Source organism: Chionomys nivalis, chromosome 6, assembly GCF_950005125.1.
Source record: "Chionomys nivalis chromosome 6, mChiNiv1.1, whole genome shotgun sequence".
NCBI classification, from domain to species: Eukaryota; Metazoa; Chordata; class Mammalia; order Rodentia; family Cricetidae; genus Chionomys; species Chionomys nivalis.
This window is the reverse complement of record NC_080091.1, coordinates 84703056-84727358: the sequence shown is the minus strand read 5'-3', so window position 1 is coordinate 84727358 and position 24303 is coordinate 84703056. Positions and strand designations below refer to the sequence as shown.

At 37.7% G+C, this 24303-nt stretch overlaps 1 protein-coding gene across 1 annotated transcript in view; it reads left to right on the top strand.

Moving 5' to 3' along the window:
* Positions 1-23682, top strand: part of Uba6 (ubiquitin like modifier activating enzyme 6) — a 69044-nt gene extending 45362 nt beyond the window's left edge. The window contains exons 27-33 of the mRNA XM_057771473.1: positions 525-596; positions 1584-1701; positions 3109-3302; positions 4738-4865; positions 6521-6608; positions 7698-7792; positions 15123-23682. Of these exons, the coding sequence (XP_057627456.1) occupies positions 525-596; positions 1584-1701; positions 3109-3302; positions 4738-4865; positions 6521-6608; positions 7698-7792; positions 15123-15261 (834 nt within the window). The 3' untranslated portion in view covers positions 15262-23682. The remainder of the gene's footprint in view (positions 1-524; positions 597-1583; positions 1702-3108; positions 3303-4737; positions 4866-6520; positions 6609-7697; positions 7793-15122) is intronic.
* The last annotated feature ends 621 nt before the right edge of the window (positions 23683-24303 follow it).

Genomic DNA, 24303 nt, shown 5'->3' with positions numbered 1-24303 from the left:
GTACCACATAAAGGTCCAGGAGTAAAAAGTGTCCAGTCTTGTGTTACCAGTCTCAGCTAACCTCAGAAGCAGTATGTCTCCATTTTCATAGGAGTTCCTAGTAATGAATGTAGATGCAGGCTCATCTAGATAAACTTGAACCGTTATTGTATATGCTTCTCAGTGTATGAATTTGATTAATTTATAGTGTATAATGTTACTCAAGAAAGGTAAAACTTTAATACTAAGGAAATGAGTACATGGTTCCTTTTTTAAATTTCGCAGAAAGAACAAAAATATAAAGATTGCTAACTAATAAGTACATTTTCACTGAAGACCTCCTTACCTCTACTAGCCATTATGGCTGACAGTTCTGAGAAAATGGAGATGAATGTTTCAAATGGCTATAAATAACTCAGGTGATATGTTAAGTTCCTAAGTAGTTAATGTGATAAAAGGACCTTTTCTTAATAGAGTTTTAACCTCAGATTCAGGGTTCAAAGAAATGCATTGATAAAATTAACTTTTTTTTTTTAATAAAACAGGATTTATCAGTGGATACCCTCATGGATATTCTTTCAGAAGTTAAAATTCAGGAATTCAAACCTTCCAACAAGGTAAGCTAGCAGTTCATTCACTTAGCTAGCTAGTGGTTATTAAAGTGCTGTGTATGCCATTCTCAGCCTGGAGACTCCCATAATGAGCAATCTTTGTCCTTAAGGACATTTTATTCCAAAGAAGAAATGAACTATAAACAGAGATGCACCCGGAGCATGCTCTGGGTGACCTGCCACTTGGGCTGTTGCTGAACAGACAGAAGCAGTTCCCAGCCTTAATCCAAGAACCTGGTACCATGAATAGTCATGAATACAGACAACAAGCAGGAAAAGTTGTCAGTTACTGCAGGAACATGGGCAAACGATGAATGACTGGGTGTTAATGAAGTGTGGTAGCTAATAGGACAGGTGAGATGGAACTGGATCTGTACACATAACTGTAGTGCTGACAGTTTTTCAGGGACAATGAAGGGAGCGGGGGAAAGAGTGCTAGTTTCTTAGGTGGAATAAGTAATTTTAACAGTTCAGTATAAGCTAGAAAGATGAAGATGGAATGTACAGTAATTGAGAGCAAAGTAGAAAACTCAATTGAATGATGTAGGATTGCAAGACTGCACTGAGGATCCATATAACAGTAGCGTGATGTGTTCTACTATAGATTGCATTACATTCAAACATATTTTGCTTTGGTACTATTGTGGCACCTGTTTGTGCTGCCAAATAGATGGAAAATTGTTGTGATAATTGTGCCTAGAAAATAGCTTAGAAAGCATCAGAACCTGAGAAGTTGGCAATGAAATAGGAAAATTTGATGAAATATATATATATATATATATATTTACATGCATTTATAAAGTACTATTTTTACAGACTTACTCTATGCCTTTATTTTATATACTCTAAAATTTAGCCACAAAGCAACCTTCCTCAAGGATGTGATATGTGTAGCCATCCTGAATTTTTGTTTTGTATAGAAGTATCTTTGTAGTCAGTGGAGTTTTGCATAAATGAATGAGTTTTCATTGTACTCATGTACTATGTTTAAAGGTTGTTCAAACAGACGAAACTGCAAGGAAGCCAGACCATGTTTCCATCTCCAGTGAAGATGAGAGGAATGCTATTTTCCAGCTAGAAAAGGCCGTTTCATCTAACAAAGCCAACAAAAGTAAGGGACCACTTGCAGATATCTTGGAGCCATATTGACAAATCGAGGGGAATAATTCTTAATCATGATAGCTGAGTATATCATCATATAAAATTTCTGTCCTTTAGCTGTGATTAAATTCATCTTATTTCTCCTCATGTCCTTGCCTTCAAGTTTTAAAATCTAATTCTCCAAATTACATTAACTGCTGTGTTGTAAATCTTACTGTTTTTATGCTTCAGATGTTGAACAGGTCTAAAAACACAAGCAAATAGCTTGTTTTTAAGTAGCAGAAGATTCAGATTAGCTGGGCATACTGGATCAGCAGGATCAGGAAGTCACAGTCATCTTAAGCTACATAGTGAAACCCTGTCTCAAAATAAAAAATCAGGTTATTAACCTACTCATATTTTTAGACATGCCACTTTAGGGGGAAGGATTACCAAAAGTATCTTAGAGAGAGAGAGAGACATGCCATGGCACACACATGAAATTCAGATGATAAACTTGGATGTTGGTCCTGCCTTCTTTGCTGGTTTTCCTGATGCATTCACCAGGCTAGTTGACCTACAAGCTTCCAGGGATGCTCCTATGTCTACCTCCTATCCCTTTGTAGAGCTCTGGGATTACAGATTCTCACTGTGTGTGCACAGCACTTTTGTAGATTCTGAGTCTCAGCTCAGGCCCTCATACTATGTATGTGTAGCTACCTCTTTCGCTACTCCAATCTTCTCAGTACTGCCCAGGGATACAGACTGACTCTACAACTTTGCCACAGTAGAACTCTAATTCTTTAAAAGTGGAGTTGATTGGTCATCTGCTTATGCATGCTTATCATCTCTTGTTAGATGAATCAGTACTTCTCAGAGTTCTATGATTTCATGTGTGAACCAGTAAAATTTCATGGAAAAAGTATTTTAATAGTCTTTAAAGTGATATTGAAAATCACTAATCTAAAAATATTTAAAATGAAAAATGATTTTGTTCGTTGTCTGAAAATGTTTCAAAGTAATATTTTGAGGTAAATTTTGAGTAGTTCCAAAGTTTTGTAATGCACTTGGAAGTAGCTAGTGTCATAAATGACTCGTATTTCACTGTTTACCTTTTTTTATATAAACTGTAGTTTGGTGGTATTTAAGCCATTGTTTTCATGTTCCTTTATAACTTCTGTTGCCTACTTCTTTATACACTTTTATTTATTTGATGAATAACATACAAATTGTTATGATAAATAGCCTTATTAATTGAGCAGTAATTCAATATATCCTTCAACCTGGTAACTTGTCTGTTTTTTTTTTGTTTTGTTTTGTTTTTTGCCAGAAATCTTGTCCTTTGAAAATTTTATCCATGCGCACTGTGTAAATAGCTTTTTATCTCATAAAACCTTTACCACTAATGAGAGACCATTCTTCTGGTTCCTTTGGTCAGGTGACCTTCAGATGGCAGTGGTTTCATTTGAAAAAGATGATGACAGTAATGGACACATAGATTTCATCACAGCTGCATCCAACCTTCGAGCCAAAATGTATAGCATTGAACCAGCTGACCGGTTTAAAACTAAGCGCATTGCTGGTAAAATTATCCCTGCTATAGCAACATCTACTGCTGCAGTTTCTGGCTTGGTAAGCTTATTCTTCTAAAAACACATCTATCTTCCCTGCATCATACCAGCCTTAACTTGCCACTCAGATTCTAGAGATGAAAGGATAAAAAAAATGGATCTTATAATCTAAATTTAAAGATATTTCTGAAATATCTAGAGATATAATAATCTGTATCTATATATCTAAAATATCTATGAATAAAAATATTTTAGTATTAAAAAAGCTCATGCAGCCAGATCTCTGTGAGTTTTGAGGTAAGCCTGGTAAGTTTGTAACAACCAGGGCTGTTACACAGAGATACACTATCTCAAAAATCAACAACAACAAAAAGCAAAACCAAAAAAATAAGCTTAAGATAGAGTATAATTGTTCTTAGAGACATTGATCTCAGACTTTTCCTTCCTCCTTGGTTTGTGGAGGTGAAAGGAAGGACCCCAACTCAGCAGCTGAGTTACTGGAACCCAGGGGGCACTTCAGGATCCCCTGCATTCTGAGTTCAACCTCTAGAAAGGTTGGAGTCCCAGAGAGAGTTCTGGGATCTGAGGAGTACTTGATTGTGAGCACCCAGGGATAGCGAGCCAGACATGCTCGGAGAGAAGAGGTGTCCCATCCTCCCAGAGCTCAGGGCCAAGAAAGAGCGACAGAGGATCACCCAGCCATCCTGTCCCTTTCCTTCAACCCTCCACAGAAATCATGTTAGCCTCCATTTCAAGTAAATATTCTTAGTGTCTAAGTACCTAAAAATCATTATTGTGACCATTTATTATACCGTACTCTTGGTACTCCACAAAATTGTTATCTCCCCCTATATTGGTTGGTTAAATTGCTTTAGTGTCATCGGAGACTGCACTTTCACTTCCAGCCACCTATACCAGAAATAATCACACAGAAACTATATTATTACAACATTGCTTGGCCTATTAGCTCACGCTTTTCATTGGCTAGCTCTTATGTCTTAAATTAACCCATTTCTATTAATTTGTGTATTGCCATGTCATTGTGGTTCCATCCAGCATCCGATGTCTGTCTCCTGCATGGATACATGGCTTCTCTTTTGACTCCATCTATTCTCTCTTCCTCTGTCTGCTGTGTCCTATTCTGTGTTACAATAGGCCCAAAGCAGCTTCTTTATTAACCAGTGGTATTCACAGTATAGAGAGGGGTATCCCACATTACTTTAGTTTTGAGTTATGGGGGGGGGGGGTATCTGCTTTGAAAATAGGATGATTAAATGGTGAAATAACTTTGTTCACTATATATGGAATAGTCTGAATAGTAAAAGTAAAATGTACTAAAAATATACTGGTCAGTTAAATAAGAAATGTATATACTACAATCTGTTCTTACTATTCACAGAGAAATGCTAGAACCTTGGCAAAGAACGAGACTGATTAAAATCCCAAGTAGCTTTAGCATTAGGCTCTTGATAATCAGATCACCTTTTCTTCTCTAGGTTGCCTTGGAGATGATCAAAGTAGCTGGTGGTTATCCCTTTGAAGCTTACAGAAACTGTTTCCTTAATTTAGCCATTCCAATAATAGTGTTTACAGAAACATCTGAAGTAAGAAAAACTGAAATCAGGTATGTATAAAAGTCTGTTTGACTTCTATAATGAGAAAGAAAATATTTCTACCCTTAGGAAGGAAACGTACTGGTTTTCATCTCGTCTTGTTGTCAAGCCCTCCTGCTCTTTCAGGACCCAGTCAGACCTCACCCTGATGAATTACTTCTTTTTTTTCTTTTTTTAAGATTTATTTATTATGTACACAGTGTTCAGCCTCCATGTATGCCCTCAGGCCAGAAGAGGGCACCAGATCTCATTACAGATGGTTGTGAGCCACCATGTGGTTGCTGGGAATCGAACTCAGGACCTCCGGAAGAGCAGTCAATGCTCTTAACCTCTGAGCCATCTCTCCAGCCCCCTGATGAATGACTTCTAAGTAGACTAGCCAGAGAATCCTCCCACAGTTGTTTGTTACACCGTTTAGCATTATACGTTAGGATTCCTGACTTGGATAGTGCTAAAGGCCTTCTTGTCTTTCTTTAGACTATGAAACGCAGAATCTAATTTTGCACGTTCATGACAACAGGAAACAGTTCCTTGAGTTATTGTTTCTGACATTTCTGGTTGGCCACAGCCAGAAATGTGAGTGGAAGCATCTTGTGAGGAAGAGCCAATCCTCTACTGTCCTACTATATTACTCAAGAGAGCACAAAATACTGTGGTCCATACAAATGAGATAAGCTACTGTGTTTCCCACTTAAAAATACATTTGCACGGGGCTGGAGAGATGGCTCAGTGGTTAAGAGCATTGCCTGCTCTTCCAGGGGTCCTGAGTTCAATTCCCGGCAACCACATGGTGGCTCACAACCATCTGTAATGAGGTCTGGTGCCCTCTTCTGGCCTGCAGGCATATGCACAGACAATATTGTACTCATAATAAATAAATAAATATTTAAAAAAAAATACATTTGCACACATTCCAAATTACATGTATGCCAAGATGATCATTCTAGCATATTTATTTCAGCCAATGCTTTGAACATTCCAAGTGTTCAATTATTGATGACCAGAACATCTGAGCCATAAAACCCCTATTTAAAAATAAAGGGGTACATGCATGTACATACATACACATGCACACACACAGAGAAACACAACTATATATAAATGTAAGATGTAAAACAAAAGGGAATATGAATGGAAGAGAAGATCAGAAGGAGACCAAGGAGGGTGATGTGTATGATTAAAGAACAATGATATACGTAAATGAAAATGTCAAAAACTGCCGGGCGGTAGTGGCACACGCCTTTAATCCCAGCACTCAGGAGGCAGAGGCAGGCGGATCTCTGTGAGTTCGAGGCCAGCCTGGTCTACAAAGGGAGTTCCAGGACAGGCTCCAAAGCTACAGAGAAACCCTGTCTCGAAAAACCAAAAAAAAAAAAAAAAAAATAAGAAAATGTCAAAAACTCATTACTTTGTGTGTAGACTAAAGAAGTATTAAAAAGAAAACAAGAGGTACATTGTAAGACATATTTGAAATGAGACACTGAAAAAAATACACAAAACAGGTAAAAGTGGTTACCTATATGATTTACTGAATATTTTAAAAATTATGTTCCCCACCCCCACAAATTAATTTTTAAGCATATCATAAATACTGAGCTGCAGGAAATTTTTTATTCTGATGGAAAGAGATTTTAATGCTTTTGCTTTTAATATTTTTCTGTAACAGAAATGGAATATCATTTACGATTTGGGACAGATGGACTGTTCACGGAAAAGAAGATTTTACCCTCTCAGATTTCATAAACGCTGTCAAAGTAGGATATTTTTATCTCTCTCATTTAATTCGTACCTTGAAGTCTGGTAATGTCATGCCTTACAATTCATAGAAATTCCAGTAGGTCCTTGTAGTAATAATAAGTTCTTTACTTGGTTCATTCCTGTATGTACATACCTATGATAGTTTACAAATAAAACACCGTAGAGAAAAACAGGAGTGTTATATTAGAACACATACTATACTGGCAGTACTTCTCTCGAGACTGTTTAGCTTATTTTACAGTAGATCTTAACCTGAGCCTCAGATGTTTTTGTTTCTTACAACACTGAGCGCGCTCCGCTTTGAAAGGAGGCATTTTGGTTTCCCTTTGGCATGTTTGAATTGCCAGCCTCACTGTTGTTGCACTTTGTGCCTTCTGTTAATGTAGTGGTTCTCAGCCTCCCTAACGCTGTGACCCTTAATACAGTTCCTCATGCTGTGGTGACCCCAACCATAAAATTCTTTTTGTTGCTACTTCCTAACTGTAACTTTGCTACTGTTACGAGTCGTAATGTAAATATTTGTGTTTTCTGATGGCCTTAGGCAACCCCTGTGAAAGGGCCATTTGACCCCCAAAGCAGTCAGTACCCACAGGTTGAGAACTGCTGTATATTGAAATAGGGTTTGCTTGAAGAATAACACAGAGCAGTGAGTTATTCTAATAACAAAGACTGGTGGTTAAACAACTAATAGGTCGGTAGACAGTGTCAGACCTCACACTGCCTGAACTGGCATACAATTTAAAACTAACACATCTCCTTCTAAGTGCTGTGGCTGTGGCTTGGTAGAAGAACCCGTAGCTGACATGCATCTAGCCTAGGTCCACTCTCCAATACTGGGCATGAACATAAACTATTTAGTTCTGAGAATTTCTATTTATTATTTCCAGGCTATGGTTAACTGAGAAAAGTGACACCACAGATAAAAGAGATTACAGCGATAGTTTTTAATCTTTAAATTTATGGGAGGATATGAAACATATTTTATATAAGACTGCCCTCCTTTGGGTGGATCTAAAATATTTTTACCCATGTACTTTGTGTTTGAAAGAAGCTTTCATTGTTTCTTTTGGGGTGTTTACCTTTAGGAGAAATATGGAATTGAGCCAACGATGGTGGTACAGGGAGTCAAAATGCTTTATGTTCCTGTAATGCCGGGTCACGCAAAGAGGTTAAAGTTAACGTAAGTATTTAACATCATGTGCAGAAGGGTCACAAAAAACAAAACATAAGTTGGATATATGCTGGAAAGTTCAAGAAGTTACGGGAATTTATACAAAAAATTGTTTTATGCTATTAGTAAAGACTTAATCTGGCAAGGGAAAGCCAACAGTCCAACTCTCAAATGAATCATGCCTCACATGTAAACAAAATACTACATTTGTGAGATTGAGATATCAAACAAGAATACTAGATATTGTTTTATTCGGTGGATTTTTGCTAAAGATTCCTGCCGTATGTCTAGCTTTGTTTTAAGGATTGGGGATATATTAATGAACAAAAATCCTTCCTACTTGAGCTTGGATAAAAACTGCATATGGTCAGGTAGTGGTAGATGCTCTAGAGAAACTAAAAAATTAAAAGAGGGAGAAATGTATGGAAGAGGGTTGATTGAGTTGTTACATTTAATAATTTAGATATTCCCTCATCTATTAGGTTCTACCTGTTGATGTTGCATTTTAGAGGAAGAAAAGTACCAAAGAAAAAAATCTTTACAGTTGCCTACAAGGCTGGTTGACCTAGATCTTCTGTGTCTTTGTATGTTTTTTCTCTACTTCTCTCCTTCCCTCCTTCCCCCTGCACTGGTCTCTATTCTGCAACACCCCAGCCATTCTCTAGTAAGGGATTTGCTCTGCTCATTTCCTCTGCTTGAAGACTGGAGAGTGGGCTAATGGATTCTCATTTCTGGTCTTTGCACTTCCTAAAAAGGTCTTTCTTGAAGTTGGGGGATTTTTGTTTTGTTTTGTTTTTTATTCTTTGCTGTTTTTCTCTTTGAGGGCCTGCCACCCAGCTCCCAAATATTCGGAAACTTATTCTTTCTTATGAGCACCTGGCCTTATCTTGGCTTATTTTTAGCCAACTTTTCTTAACTTAAATTATCCTGTCTACCTTTTGTCTCTGGACTTTTACGTTTCTCTGTTTCTGTATTTCTTTTCTTTACTTCTTACTCTGTGGCTTACTGTCTAGCTGGGTGGCCAGCTACTGAAGTCCTCCTCTCCTCTTCATTTTGCCCCTCGATCTTCTTCTCCCAGATACTTCCTGTTTATTCTCCCTGCCTGCCAGTCCCACCTATCCTTTCTTCTGTTGCTGTTGGCCATTCATCTCTTTATTAGACCAATCAGTTGTTTTAGAAAGGCAAAGTAACACAGCTCCACAGACTTAAACAAATGCAACATAAATGAATGCAACACATCTCTTCATCATTAAACTAATGTTCCACAGCATAAACTGGTGTAACACATCTTAAAATCACATTCTACAATACTTTCTGAATTCTGTTTAGCACTGCAAACTCTCCCCAGCTGTAGTTTGGTATGCTTATCCTTTTTTGCTCTCCTTTTTAAAAAATATATTTATTTATTCTTTTCAAAAGTCTGTAATGTATAATATACGTTGATCATATTCCCTCATTTTTCATTATCCTCTTATCCCCTTCCTCCTCCCATTAAACCCATTCTTTTCCCAGTATCCCCCCTCTTGTTTTGATATCTTTTTCCCCCAGGTCCTTTTATTTTTAATTTTATACACACAGTTACACATGTAAGCACTCATATGTGGTGGTCAGAGAACAACTTTGTAGATTTTTTTCTCTTTCCACCTTTTTTGCATGGGCTCTGGGAATTACCACGGCTGCACAGTAAGCTCCTTTACCCCCGAGCCACCTCACTGACCCCACTCCCTTTCGATTAAAGTTACTTTTATTACCATATATGGGGTTTACTTATTTTGAGCTCAGGAAACATACTAGTGGCTACCCCACTGAGGCACATGATTCCCTTTTCTCCAGTAACCATAGATACCTTAGGAGCCCCTCCTCAGTTATTGTGGAACATTGATGGACAGTTTACTACAGCCACTGCTGATGTGAGTTCAATACATACACATGGTTAGGTACAACAGCCATGTCCAGAAGATAGCATTATATAGCATCTTTCCCATCCTCTTGTATTATTTCCACCCCCTCCTCTGCAGTGTTCCCTTGAGCTTTGGGGCTGGCTACTTAGTTATTCTCAACACATGGAGTTTCTCCATTAGCTGTTGCTCACTGCAGACAGAAGCTTCTCTGACCAAAACTGAAAGCAGGACTATCCATGAGTAAAAACAAATACTTAGGAGGTGGTTTATATTTTGTCTAGTTAGCAAAGCAACAATAGTAGGCCGTTTGACAGAGACAGGTGCAACCAGGGCCTCCAACCTCCCTAGCCTTGAACTTCGAACCAGGTTTAAAGCTCAAAACATGGATTCTTGATGTGTACTAGGGTCTGAAATCAGAATGCAGTTGGCTGTCACAGTCACACGGTCATACCACTGTTGTCCAACTGAACATCGGAAATTGCCACACAATCCTGGCAATCTAAGTTCGATACTCAGAGAAGAAACTTCACAGTGATTCTCTCACCTTCACATGCATGCTTTAGCAAGGAACTTCTGCACACATGTACAGCACATATCTAACTGGGTACGCAAAATAATAACTTATGGGTTCTGAAAACAACATTATCCACTTATGTATTTCCCTTCAAACTCCGATATTTTTTAATTAACTTACAAAGTAATAATGTTTCCATGTAGGTATTTTATGTGTCCTTAGTTTTAGTTACCCCACAAACATCCCTTTGTTACATCGATTTAAATCTTTGCACTCCTAAAATTTTCCCCTTTTCTATCACATGTTCTTCTCTTCTCCCTAAGGGCGTTTCCCTCCCATCATCCATTCCTTCAACCCCTTCTAGCTTCCTGGCCTTTCCAGGCACCATGTGTTAAACACAAATCTAAAACTTTGAAGGTAGGATGTGAATATGAAAGAATGTCTGGATATGCAGCACTTGTGTTTCAGGGTCTGGGCTGCCACCTGTTCCTCTGTAAATCTCAAAGTTCCATTTTTCTTTACAAAAGAATATAACGCCAGTGTATGAATGTGCATTTTCAGAGTCCATCAGTTGATGATTTAGGCTGACTCTATTCTGAAGCTGTAGTGAGTAGAGTGGTCTGAGTTGGGCAGTAGTCCTGTTTGGAACTTTTTGAGAACCCTCCACACTGATTTCCGTAGTGACTGCACTGGCTTATACTCCAGCCAGCAGTGAATAAATATTACTCATTCCCTATGATTTCATCAGCATTTGTCATCACTTATATTCTTACTGATAACCATTCTGACTGGCATAAGATGGAATCTCAAAATCTTTTTAAATTACTTTTTCCTAATGATTAGAATGTTGAACAATTTTTTTAACCATTTGTATTTCTTTGTTCAATGGGTTCAATTCTGTAACCCATATTTTATTGGTTTGCCTGTTTAATTTTTTACTTCTTTGTGTTTTCTAGATGTTAATTTTGTTTAATTTCCTCTTTCTCTGTTTTAAAGTTTTCATTATAGAAGTCTTTCACTTGCTTGGTTTTGTCTATTCTAGGGTATTAGATAGTTTGTGGATGGAAGTGTACTCTTTTGTTTGCTTTTCAATGTTTATTGATGTGGGATTCCCCTCTGTATGCTGTGAATATCATTGGTTAATAAAGAAGCTGCTTTGAGCCTATTGCAATGCGAATAGGGCAAGGCAGGAATTCCAAGCAGATAGAGGAAGAAAGAGTCGGTGGAGTCAGAAATCCATGTAGCCACTGGAGGAGAAAGATGCCAGCACACTGGTACCAGTAAACCATGAGCCTCGTGGTAAAATATAAAATAATAGAAATGGGTTAATTTAAGATGTACGAGTTAGTTAGCAATACATTTAAGTGATTGGCCAAGCAGTGTTTTATTTAATACAGTTTCTGTGTGATTATTTCGGGTCTGGGCAAATGGGAAACAAATGAGTGGCCTCCGCTAACAGTTTATCATTGGTCAGCAGATGATTTTTACTTGTTAATGTTTATTCTGCCACTTTGCTGAAAATATTTATCACCTCTGCGTGTTTTGTGGTGGAGCATTTAGAGTCTTTTAGGTAAATAGTTGTGTCTTCTGCAAATAAGGATTTTTTTTTTTTTTTTTTGCCTTTTTGTATCCGTTTTGTTTCCTTTTCTTACTGCTATTGTTAAGACTTCAAACATTGTACTAAACAGGTGTCTCTTCTAATCTTGGTAGCAATGCTTTAAGTTTCTCTCCATTTCTCACTGCAGATTTCTGACACATAGCCTTTATTATGCTAAGATACTGTCCCTCCTTTCCTAGTCTGTTCAGGGGTTTTATTGTGAAATGATCTTTACTGTATCTATTTAAACATGACCATGTGACCTCTGATCATGAATCTGTGTGATATATTACATTGATTGATTTGTATATGTTTATCCCTTGCATCTCTAGGATGAAACAGACTTGATCATAACAAATGTTCTTTTTGATTGTTCTTGAGTGCCATTTGCTAATGCTTTATTGAGAACCTTTTCATCTCTGTTCATCAAGAATATTGATCTGTAATTTTCCTCCGTGTGCTTCTTCATCTGGGTTGGTAACAGAAATGCTGGCTTTGCAAAGTGATGTTGAAAGCATTCCTTTTTTTACTTCATTGAATAATTTGACGATTGAAATTAGTTATTCTTTAAAGCCTGGTCATTCTGATTCTGCACTTTTTTTTTAAATTACCACTTTAGTCTTGATGCTCATTATAGATCTGTTTAAATTCTTTATTTCATTTTGGTTTAACTTTGGTAAGTCACACACATCTAGAAATTCATCTGTTTCTTTTAAATTACCCAACTTAGTAGAATATAAGCTTTTAAAGTATGTCCTCATGATTTTATTAACTTTATATCTGTTATAATGTTTCCCTTTTGTCCCTAACTTTATTAATTTGGGTCTTTTCTCTCTTTTTTTTTTTTAGTTAGTTTGACTAAGAATATGCCAACTTTGTTCATCTTTTCAGAAAACCAACTAGTTTCATGTACATGCACTTCTGTGTGTGCACGTGGAGTTGTGTGGTGTGTGCTCTAATGTGTACAGATGCATATAAGAGTATGTGTAAAGATCAGAGATTAATGTCAGTGTTGGGGCAGAGTCTCTCACTTAGCCTAGAACTTGCTATCTTGGATAAACTGACTAGCCAACCTCCCTCTAAACCTAGTCTCTACTTTCCTAGTACTAAGACTGCAAATGCTACCACTTTAAACTTTTTTATTTGGCTTCTAGGGACAAAACTCAGGTCTTCGTGCTTGCATAGCAAGTATTATCTTCCTCAGCCTCTTTTTCTCTTTTTCATAATGCTCACCAGTAGTGTTACAGCTACAGCATAGTTGGCCTGTGTTGTTGCTTCTGTCATTATCCTCTCCCCTCACACTAGAATGTTAAGTTCCACAGTGCATAAATCTTTATTTGATCTTTTCATTGTTGTATATTGAACACTTATACCAATACCTGGCACAGAAGAGCCATTAGTAAAACTTGTATGAATAAATGGATCTCTATATGTGATAATTTTCTTTAACATGACTGTCAGCTTTTGACTGTCAGTTGAAGTTAATCATTCGTATATTATAATGGTCTGAATTTTTTCTACCTAGGTGTGTGCCACCTAGATGTGAGTGAAATGTGTGATCATGAATTAATTAGTGTAATTTAAAATTTGCTGCAAGGACTGGAGAGATGGCTCAGTGATTAATAGTACTGCCTGCTCTTCCAAAGGTCCTGAGTTCAATTCCCAGCAATCACATGGTGGTTCACAACCATCTGTAATGAGATCTGGTGCCTTCTTCTGGCCTGCAGGCAGAACAATGTATAAATGTATACTTAATAAATAAATCTTTTTTTTTTTTTTTTTTTTTTTTTTTGGTTTTTTCGAGGCAGAGTTTCTCTGTAGCTTTGGTACCTGTTCCAGAACTAGCTCTTGTAGACCCGGCTGGCCTCGAACTCCCAGAGATCCGCCTTCCTCTGCCTCCCGAGTGCTGAAATTAAAGGCGTTCGCCACCACCACCCGGCTAAATAAATCTTTAAAAAAAAAAAAAAAAAAAAAAAAAAAAAAAAACATTTGCTGCAAAAAAAAAAATAATGCCTTTTGAGAGTTAAGCGGTGTGTGATCACTGTAGCATGAGATGCTTTATGAATGATATTTGTTACGTTCTACATTTTTAATTTAGCAGGTATTTATTCCTTAAGTGGCTGGATACTTAGTTCTGTCAATTAGAGCATAGTTAAGAGCATGAGCTTAGTTTTGTAAAGACATGTTCACATGTTTGGGTGGTTATTTATTAATACTTGTTTGTCTCCTTGAGTAACTTAGAAACAGATTCTCTGTCATGTTTGTTCCCATAGCTACTGAGTGTTAAAATAATAATAACCCTAAAAATGTAACAGTGCAAGAGTAAGTAGTATTCCATAATTGCTAGTTCTGCTACTATGTTGTTTTTATACACATAGCCCTGATGTCTAGTACAGTGTGCTCAGAGAACAGGCACATTGATTATTGATTAAAATGTAACTAAAATCATTGTAATGAAGATGTTGACATTGCGCCATGGACTTTCCTACCTCAAACCTCAATTTTGGGTTAGATTTCATTTGAGCATTTGAAGGAGGATTATTATATGTAAAAGCAAACAACTTAGTATATATATTTAGCTTAAGAATTAAAAAGTACACTTGATCTCTCTTTGGAAAGTGAGGTGATATGGATATGAGTGGTAGAAAGACGAAGAGGTAGGTATGGGGCACAATACCCTTATCAAATGGAAGGCGCTGTAGTTCAGAGCCTGGTGTGAAATAGGTCCTCAACTTAGATTTCAGGAGAATTCTGACAGCCAAGTAGTAAGAGAAAGGATAGATTGGGCATCTTGTATTTTTTTTTTTTTTTTTTTTTTTTAGTTTTTCGAGACAGGGTTTCTCTGTAGCTTTGGAGCCTGTCCTGGCACTAGCTCTTGTAGACCAGGCTGGCCTCGAACTCCCAGAGATCCGCCTGCCTCTGCCTCCCGAGTGCTGGGATTAAAGGTGTGTGCCACCACCGCCCGGCAGGGCATCTTGTATTTTAAGATTTTAGTGAAGCTTACTTTTTTCTCTTTTGAAGAGTGCTAGAAGATCCTGGGTGTCTCTAATCTTTAAGAAATAAAGGAAGAAAGTCAGTTTTTCAGAATCACTATATTACTATTTGGGTTTTTTTTTTTTCTTTCTTTCTTTATTGTCATTAGCAGCAGGCATCATATTAGATAAGTGTTTTCAATTTGGAACCTTTAAGGAAAAATTAATAGAGTATATGTAGATTATTATATTTTACAGTGTATGTACACGTCCACAGTCTCTGAATAGTACTAACTAGGGAAATCTTTCCTTTTACCAAATTACCACCGTATTTATCCTTGCTTATTTTTCTTAGAATGCACAAACTTGTGAAACCTTCCACTGAGAAGAAATACGTAGATCTTACTGTGTCATTTGCCCCAGACACTGATGGAGATGAAGATTTGCCAGGACCTCCAGTAAGATACTACTTCACCCATGACACGGATGAATAGAAGCTGTCGGAGTTACTCCAGGACTACTGTATTTTGGAAAGTGTACTTAATTCAGAAGCTAAAATAATCAGCTCGATGCTGTGTATTTCTTTTGCCTTAATTTAAGGGAAACATCAGCAGGAAACATATCTACATTGAAGAATTAAAAAACATTTTGGAGCATAGTACACATCTGTTGCTTTGTGTGGCTATGATCACAGCTACTTCGAACTGGAATACCATTTTCTAATGCTTAAAAGTTTGTATATTAAGCCCTGTGGATGAAAAGGAACAAAGAAAGCATTTATCTATGACCAGAAGAAATAAAGATGAAGAAATAGAAAATAGTAAATCCCAGCCATTAAAAAAGCTAAATCCTGTTTTAAGGCTTTTTTTTTTTTTTTTTTTTGGTGTTTGATACCCATTTTCCAATATGAATAGTGTCATACTGTACCTCTGACATAATTAGGCTTTGAAAATTCCATAGCTCTGGAGGGAGCGGGATGGTAGAGATGGACGAAGAGTAGAGATTACAGTTGTGTGGCTACAGTTAGTGTCCTGCTTCCTCTGCCATCAGTTTGTTGTGTTACTTCCTCCCGTACATATTTGCTGATATGGTCAGTGTTATGAGCCATGAGGTGATGGCGTGTTAACGTGGACTAAATGTTAGCAGTATTATATGCACTCAACAACTGTCAGAAAATCCATGAATGTGAGCAGATAAATATGGCTAATCATTTGATTGTTAATATGCCTTTATTTTATTTATCTGGAACTCTAAACTAGTCAGAGTATATAAGACTGAAATTTTTATAAAGGGACTATCCTTAGAAATAGATGGATATAAAATTAATGCTAGTAGAGTTGTCTTTTTTCCTTCCATCAATATTGTGGAGAAAAAAAAGTGTTTGTTTGTTTGTTTTAAGGAAACATGTCATTTTACTCTTCATTCTCAAAAGGGGAATTGACAAAGAGAAATTATATTTTTTTAAGTTTTTCTTCATTGAGAGGAATGCTCTATTTCCTAATATGAACAATTGCAATTAATAATATGATTGTGTTCATTAAAAGGTACAAACAACTTGGCTGTAAAATCAGTGAAAACAGCAAGCAAATGACTCTTTTTTACAAGGGTTAGCACGCATTCTAAACATCAGGCGCTTACAGCCTCTGAAAGTCACTTGCCTGGAGCCCCTGCTCTTAGAGTTCAGACCATTAGTAGCTACTTTGATGGATTCAAATTTAGATTACATCAGTATCACTCCAGCTCCCGGCATCTCTTTACCCCCTGTACTTACTTTCCATTTACAGATAATTTAAAATCCTGTGTTAACCCAGCTTTGCTCTCCTCCTCTTATTGACGGGTCCAGTTGGAAAATGAGTGAGTTTGTGTAACAGGTATTCTGTTCATCGAGAGATGGAGAAAAGTGGCAGGGTCCATCTTAAATGGCTACATATGAAATAAATACTGTTTCGTCATCCTGTGCTCTTCCGTTGTGCATATTCCTAGTATAATGTTCAAAATTAGTGTCATATAAAATTGATACAGGAACATCAAAGGCTCTGTGGCTTAGAACTTAAAAGGTTAGGAATAATAAAAGGAGCTTTTTCTTTAAAAAAAATGCCCCTTTTCCCTAGTTTTTACTTGTCTTCTGTTCTTTGGTAGTGATGTATTTTCTAGGTAACCATTCAGCAGTCCTCAAACATGAACCAGTAGCTTGCCTGTGTTTTCCTAGGTCTCCACATCTCCTTAGAAGAAAACAGGAACCATGCTTGGTAGAGTGCTTCAGTAAATAAACTCAACTGGGATTGATTGGGCTTGTTGGCAGTTAAACTACATCCTTTTTGTCATTTGTTTTTCCGTTTTGTTTTGGTTTTCTGTAGGTAATGATTTTTACTATCCAAAATATTACTAAACTGGAAAGCGACAGTGAAGTTAATGACAACCTTTTTAATTGTTTTATTTTATACTTTAAGATTATTGTTACTGTAATATAGCTGTTGAATACTAGTGTGCAAACTAGGTACAAAAAACGAAATATGCTACTCCATTCGGTTACATGCATGCATGCATGCATACATACATGCATACATATCCTAAAACTAAGTCTAGGAAATTTTAGAATATTGTCATAAACCGTGTTCTGTGGTTCATTGCAAAGAATTTAACTACACATCTTATTCTGTGGTTAGCACTGCTTCTGTTTCCTCATTTCTGTGCTTTGCAAGCAAACTAGTTTGGGACATATAAGTCAAAGGGACAGTGTGCTTAACAAGCTCAAAGCCCTAACTTTTAATCACCAGGAACAGAAGTAAATGAGAAAGCCAGGCAGAAATAGACTCCATGAGAAGGGGTTTCAAAGTCGGTTCCTTATAGGATTTGAAGTATTGTATCTTAAGTTCCTTACACATTGTTATAGAAGTAGAACTTGATAAAATAAATAAATTATTTTTATAGTTTATCTTTCATGGCACATTGTTGGAACAGCGTCAGAGTACAAAACTACAGCCATAGCTAAGATTGTCTGTAGCTCTACCGCAGAATACGTGCCTAGCATACGCAAGACTCTGGGTGTGAGTCCCAACTCAGAAACAGAAATCGGAAAGTTTAGATCTAGGGAGTCAGATAAAGAATCAGCAGGCCGTGTGTGTGCTTTTCTCTTGCTGTATCTCGAAAGCTTGTTTGTGTTTGTGGGTGTAGATTATGTATGTCTATGCTCCGCATGTGTGCAATGTTCCTGAAGCCAGAAAGGGCATGGATCCCGAGACGAGTTAAGACGGTTGTGACGCACCAGGTTCTCTGGAAGGGCAGCCAGTTATCTTAACCACTGAACCATTACTCCATCTGCAAAAGCTTCTTGTCATAATTGAGAAATGCCTGTTGAAAGTATATAAAGTGTGAATATACAGTTTAAGGAATAATTTAAAATATTTAACCAATATTGAAATTAATAGATCACTGATATCAGAAACCTTCCTAATCCCTCCCCAGTCACAGATATCTTAAACCCCTGGTAGTTACTATTGTCCTATTCTTTGTTTTAGCTGTTTCCTTGTTCTTGTGGTATTACCCCCTCTGTGTGTATACCTAAACAGAGCAGTGTAGTTCTGCCTGCTTCTGAGCTGTATGTAAGGAATCGTTGCATTTTTCTATGTCTTTCATTTGCTGTGGCTTATCCATGCTCATTGTAGCCATATTTACCATTGCTGATAGTTTATCTTTGCATTAATATACCAGTTTATGTTGTATTGACTGTGAATGATAAAGATGTATTTAGTTCAGGATAAGTACAGTTCTATAATAAATGTATTTTGTTTCTCTTCCAGTGCAAATAAGATGGCTAGGATCAAACTTGCTTGATTGTAGATACTTTTTAATATTTTAGTTTTGAAAGTAAAACCTAATTATGTCATTTTCCCCTTCCATTTCATCCTTTCAACCCTTCCCACGCACCATCCCCTTGCTGTCACACTCGCTTTCTCCATACTGAGGTCAGTTCGGATGGGTTTTGCTTTTGTATTTTGACAATTGTAGATATGCAATGGTATTTCATTGACTGGTTCCTCTGTTCTCTTATTATGGGTGTTACCTTTTTTACGTGGCCATTTCCACTTCCTTTTTAAAAGTGTGTTGTCAGATCTGCTACATATCTTCCTTTTGTGTTGACAGTGCTTTTCCTCATTGGTACATGAAAGATCTTTATAAACCCTGTTTTTATTGTCTGTATAGTTCTAAATACTTCTGTTCTGTAGCTAAAGGTTAGATACCTAACAGGACTAGTCTTTCGTTTCACAATACCTCGTCGACAGCCTGGGAGGTCTCCTAAGATCCCCCTCTTGTCTCCTAAGCACTTTAGTTTTGCCTCTCAGGATTAAGTTGTAATTCGTGAGGAGTTGACTCTGAACATCATGGCTAATACTAGATCAGTAGTATTTAGGTAAAGTTTGTTTTCCTTCTCTGGTTCTGCCAAGGTAGCATTGCACTAGAAAATGTGTATGTATCCTACTGAACCTTCATTTCTTTCCTTTTCTGTCCTAATGGTAATATGCTGTCTCCATCACTGTAGCTGATAATATGTTTATATTTGACAAAATTCATCCTTCCAACTTTTTCTGTTAAAGTGTCTTGGTTCTTCTTAGCCCTTTGATTTTCTTTTCTCAGATTTCTTCATAAACTTACAAACTGGTCACTCTGGCACTTTTCACTTTTCTTTCCCTCAAAAAATGTTAATCTCTCATTTATGTGTGGTATGTTTCCACGTGTGTGCACACCTTGTGTTTATGTATACCATGTACACATGTGTGCAGTCCATGTGTATGCAGGTGCCTGTAGAGGCCAGGAGGCAGCAGATACCCTAGATCTGGAGTTAGAACGTTTGTGAGTTGCCCAAGAGTGGATACTGTGAGTGAGATCCTCCCCAAAAACAGCAAGTACCCTTACCCCTGAGCCATGGCTCCAGCCCAGACCATGTAGTCTGCCTAATTAAAGAATCTAAAGCCTTCTTCTGTCTGTTACCTGACTTTTGTTTCTTCTGTTCTTTCTCTGTACCCAGTATCCTTTTAATGCTTGCCAGTATTTTACTTGAAATTGTGAAGAAATTACTTAATAGGATAATATTTTCCTATTAAGACATGTTTTTGCTTCTGCCTGGAGACTTGTAACCTAAACTCACCTTGATGGAATTTCGGGCCCTCAGATTTCTTAGCCATACTAGTGTGATTCAAGGTAGAACTTTTGACTACTGTTCTCTTATTTCTTGTCTGCCCTTACCCTTAAAGTTCATCTCTTCCAAGTTCCAAATGTGGTTTGCAGTTACCAGGGTCCTCATCTCTTGACTGATCCTAAAAATCAGATAATTTTTTTTTCTTAACCAAGATCTAGATGAACTAAACGCAAAATATAAAGATTACTGCAAAAGCCATATGTTTGGCTGGGCAGTGGTGGTGTACGCCTTTAATCCCAGCACTCGGGAGGCAGAGGCAGGCGGATCTCTGGGAGTTCGAGGCCAGCCTGGTCTACAAGAGCTAGTTCCGGGACGGGCACCAAAGCTACAGAGAAACCCTGTCTCGAAAAAAAGCCATATGTTTGGAAAATATTGATGATTTAAAAACTCGAGTTTAAAAAAATCCTAACGAGCAAGGATCATTGAGCTGCAACACTGCCACCCTAACCCACATTTGGCTCGTGTTCCATGGGCCCCCAAAGAGCTCATGTCTGGAAAGAGCCCAAGTTTCTGTGCTGTTACTTTTAGCAGGCTTTGAAAGGTGATTAGGTTAAAGGAGGTCAGCCATAGTACCAGTAACCACAAAGGTGGACGTGACCTGACTAAAAATGTTTTTTCTGGCTCACACTGGAGGCCCAGGCCAGACTGAGACCCAGGAAGAAGTCCTGCACAATTTAGTGCTGTACATTTGCTCTTCCAATGTCCATACCCATGAGTAAAATAGAGTTTCACTCCTTTAACATCAAAAAAAATCCTAATGAAAATTTAAAAGATTTTTTTTAATCCTTAAATTTGACTTACTTTGTGGCCCAGGATATAATTTTTATGAATTTGGAACTAGTACATTCTGTAGTCATTAGGGGCTGTGTGCTGTACATATCAGAGTCATCAAATCTTTTAATATTAAAGTTTCTATATCGTTATGTGTTTTTAATAAACTATAATGTGAATTATTATGAGTTATACTAAAAGTCACCTATTTATTTGCTTTTTTCTCCCAGAGTTGTGTTTCTGTTTTATATATCGTGAGGCAACATTAGTAAGTTCATGTGTGATGGTTTGAGTAAGAATGGCCCCCGTAGGTTTATATATTTGAATATTTACGCACTAGGGAATGGAACTTGAATTTGAAAAGATTAGAAGGATTCTGAGTTGTGACCTTGGAGGAATTGTCTCACTGGAGATGGGCTTTGAAGATTCAGATTCTGTGCCAGCCCGTGTGTGTGTGTGTGTGTGTGTGATTGTGTGTGTGTGAGTGTGCACACACAACACACAAGCACCTTCCGATCAGGAGGTAGCTCTTAACTACTTCTCCAGGGCTGTGCCTGCCCCCGTGCTCCCACCCAATGAGAATAGTAGACTACCGAAACTGTAAGCAAGGCCCCAATAAAATGCTTCCTTTCATAAAGTTGCTTCGGTCATGGTGTCTCTTCACAGCAATCAAACAGTGACTAGGACTGTAAATTTGGCTTGTTATATTTTCCTGCTGAATGGTATTTTATCAGTGTGAGTTATCTTTGTGCCTTAAAGTCTTATCTCTAACCATCTTTTAATTTTTCCATCCATTTCCTTTGACCCTTTACATATTCTAATTTTTAGATGTTTGCCTAGTATGTACCACAATTGTTTGGATTTGGTGGTCAGGAGGTGTTGATCATCTTGTCCGGCAGTTGCTCTTCCAGCAGCTGATACTGTTTTTCAGGCTGGAGCTTTTCTCTGCCATCCCACAGAGCGTATCTCCCCAGCATGTATAATGTTTACACCTTCCTTTTTACAGTTGGGTTTTATGTGGACATTTCCATTCTCCCCTAAATCTGTTTACTTATTGTATGTTAAATTTTTTATTAAAATAAATCATAGTTTCTGTTTTCTTAAAGGATAAGCACTGTTTTCTTGACTAGAGTTTTTTTACTATATTAAATTCTGTTTATTTGCACAAAATAGAACTGACATCAGTCACTACCTTAGTGATTAAGACTACATATTCCCAAACAGCAATATTTCCACAACCAAATAACTCATGTGAAAAATTGAGGTTGTCAACAGCCTCAGGTTCAGACATGAGTAAACAAACTTTTTAAATGATTGGGGGCCTAGACTGTACGGGCCAGGGACTAGTCATTCTTTCCTGTGTTGCCTTGCCAGATTCATGAACATACAGTTGTAAGTTTTAGGCTTTTTTATACAGGTATCAACTGTGTTTCTCCCACTTACATTTCATCACACAATTCTTTTGCATGCTTTAGTTCAGTTGTATACTACAGTGTCTGAATTCTATAAGACAGTAGTCAATGCTTGTATTTTCATACACCTATATAACTTTTATCTTTTTCGTACCATTAACACGTTGAAAGTATTCTGAGCTGGAGAGATGGCTCAGCAGCATTGGGGAATATTATTTTCAGGTGTGTGACTTTTGTTTATGCTGCACTTGTTTAACTCTGTGAAGCTGTGATTGCCTGTCTAAAACACCCAGTAAAGAGCCGGCTAGCCAAGAGGGAGGCTTGAGCAAGGATAGGTGGGGCTGGCAGACAGAATAAATAGAAACAAAGAAGAGGAGAAGCTGCAAGAGAGAACGATGCTAGGGGTCAGTCACCCACCCAGCTACCCGTCCAGCCACAGAGCGAGACTGAAAGGAGGGTTGCAGAAAGGAAAGGAAAAGTCCAGAGGCCAAAGGTGGTCGGGATAATTTCAGAAAAGCTGGCAAGAAACAAGCCAAGCTAAAGCTGGGCATTCATAACTAAGAATAACCTCTGTGTGTGATTTATTTGGGAGCTGGGTAGTGGGCCCCCAAAAAGCCAAGAGAGTAAAACACACTACACTACAATTAAGAGCATGGACTGCTCTTCCAGAGAACACAAGTTCAATTCCCAGCATGGCAGCTCACAACTGTCTGTAACCTTACACAGAAATACATGCAGACAAAACACCAATGCATATTAAAATAAAATCTTTTTTTTTTCAAAAAAGGTCTAGTTTTTAGAAGGTTTTAAGCACTGTATTTTCCTTGAACAACTGACTTGTTTCAGATGTTACAGCTTGTCAGTCTCTCAGCCTCATTTGGTAAACGCGCAAACACATGCTGTGTTCATGATCAGATTTCTGTAGATGAATATCACTTTATGTCCAGATCTAAGAACTCTCCATTTAAATGACAGCCTTACTTGATTTTGCATATATTCCCACAAAGAAATTTAAGATAATCTCTAACTTTGTTGTGTGCAGCGACTACATGTGGCATATATTAAAAAGGCAAACTTGTGGACCAACCCTCAGAAATTCTATTTCAGCAAGTTGAAGGGAGGCTTAGAAGATAGCTACTTAGATTAGTTTACTGGAGTTCCATAACAAATAGATGGATAAAGATACATAAAGGAAATCCCCACAATTTTGAGTCTGAAAGTCGTTAAATGTCTGGTTGATTTGTTCTTCCCCCATAGGGTCCTTTCTTTTGGTCTCATACAGCCTTTGCTCTGTGGTCTAACCTCCCTTAGCATCTTTATAAGATGTGGGAACTAAGAGAATCTTACTCCATTCTATCCTATTTGCGGTTTCATTTTGTTTTTAGGTGAGAAAAACAAGCTAAATACTCTAATAATTTGAACCAAGGATAGGATATAAACTATATAACTTCATCCTGAATTACATGATTCTTGAATTTTATGACCAAAAAAATCTCTGAGTTTGAGGCTAGCCTTGTTTACAGAGTTACAGGACAACCAAGGCTTCACAAAGAAATCCTGTCTCAAAAAAAAGGGAGGGAGGGAGGGAGGGAGGAAGGGAGGGAGAGAGAGAGAGAGAGAGAGAGAGAGAGAGAGAGAGAGAGAGAGAGAGAGAGAGAGAGAGAGGAAAAAAGGAAATCAATTTAAGAACTTGTTTTTAAAGAAAAAAGTGTGACTGAGATTGTATTCAAGAGATCTAATCTGGATTTTGGATCTGTATTTTTGAATGAATCACCGTCTACATGTGTTGGGGAATATTATTTTCAGGTGTGGGACATTTGTTTACACTGCGTTTGTTTAACTCTGGGAAGCTGTCACTGTGCCTGTCTAAAACACCTGATGGTTCTAATAAAGAGATGAGCGGCCAATAGCAAGGCAGGAGCAAGCATAGGCGGGACTGGCACACAGAGAGGATAAACAGAAGAACCCTGGGTGGAGAGAGGTGGAGGAACAAGAGAACTAGGTGAGGGGGACATCAGGAGCCAGCCACACGTCACTCACGGAGTAAGAAGGAAAGAAAATATGCAGAAATGGAGAAAGATAAAAGCCCAGAAGCAAAAGGTAGTCAGGATAATTTAAGAGAAGCTGGCAAGAAACAAGTCAAGCTAAGGCTGGGC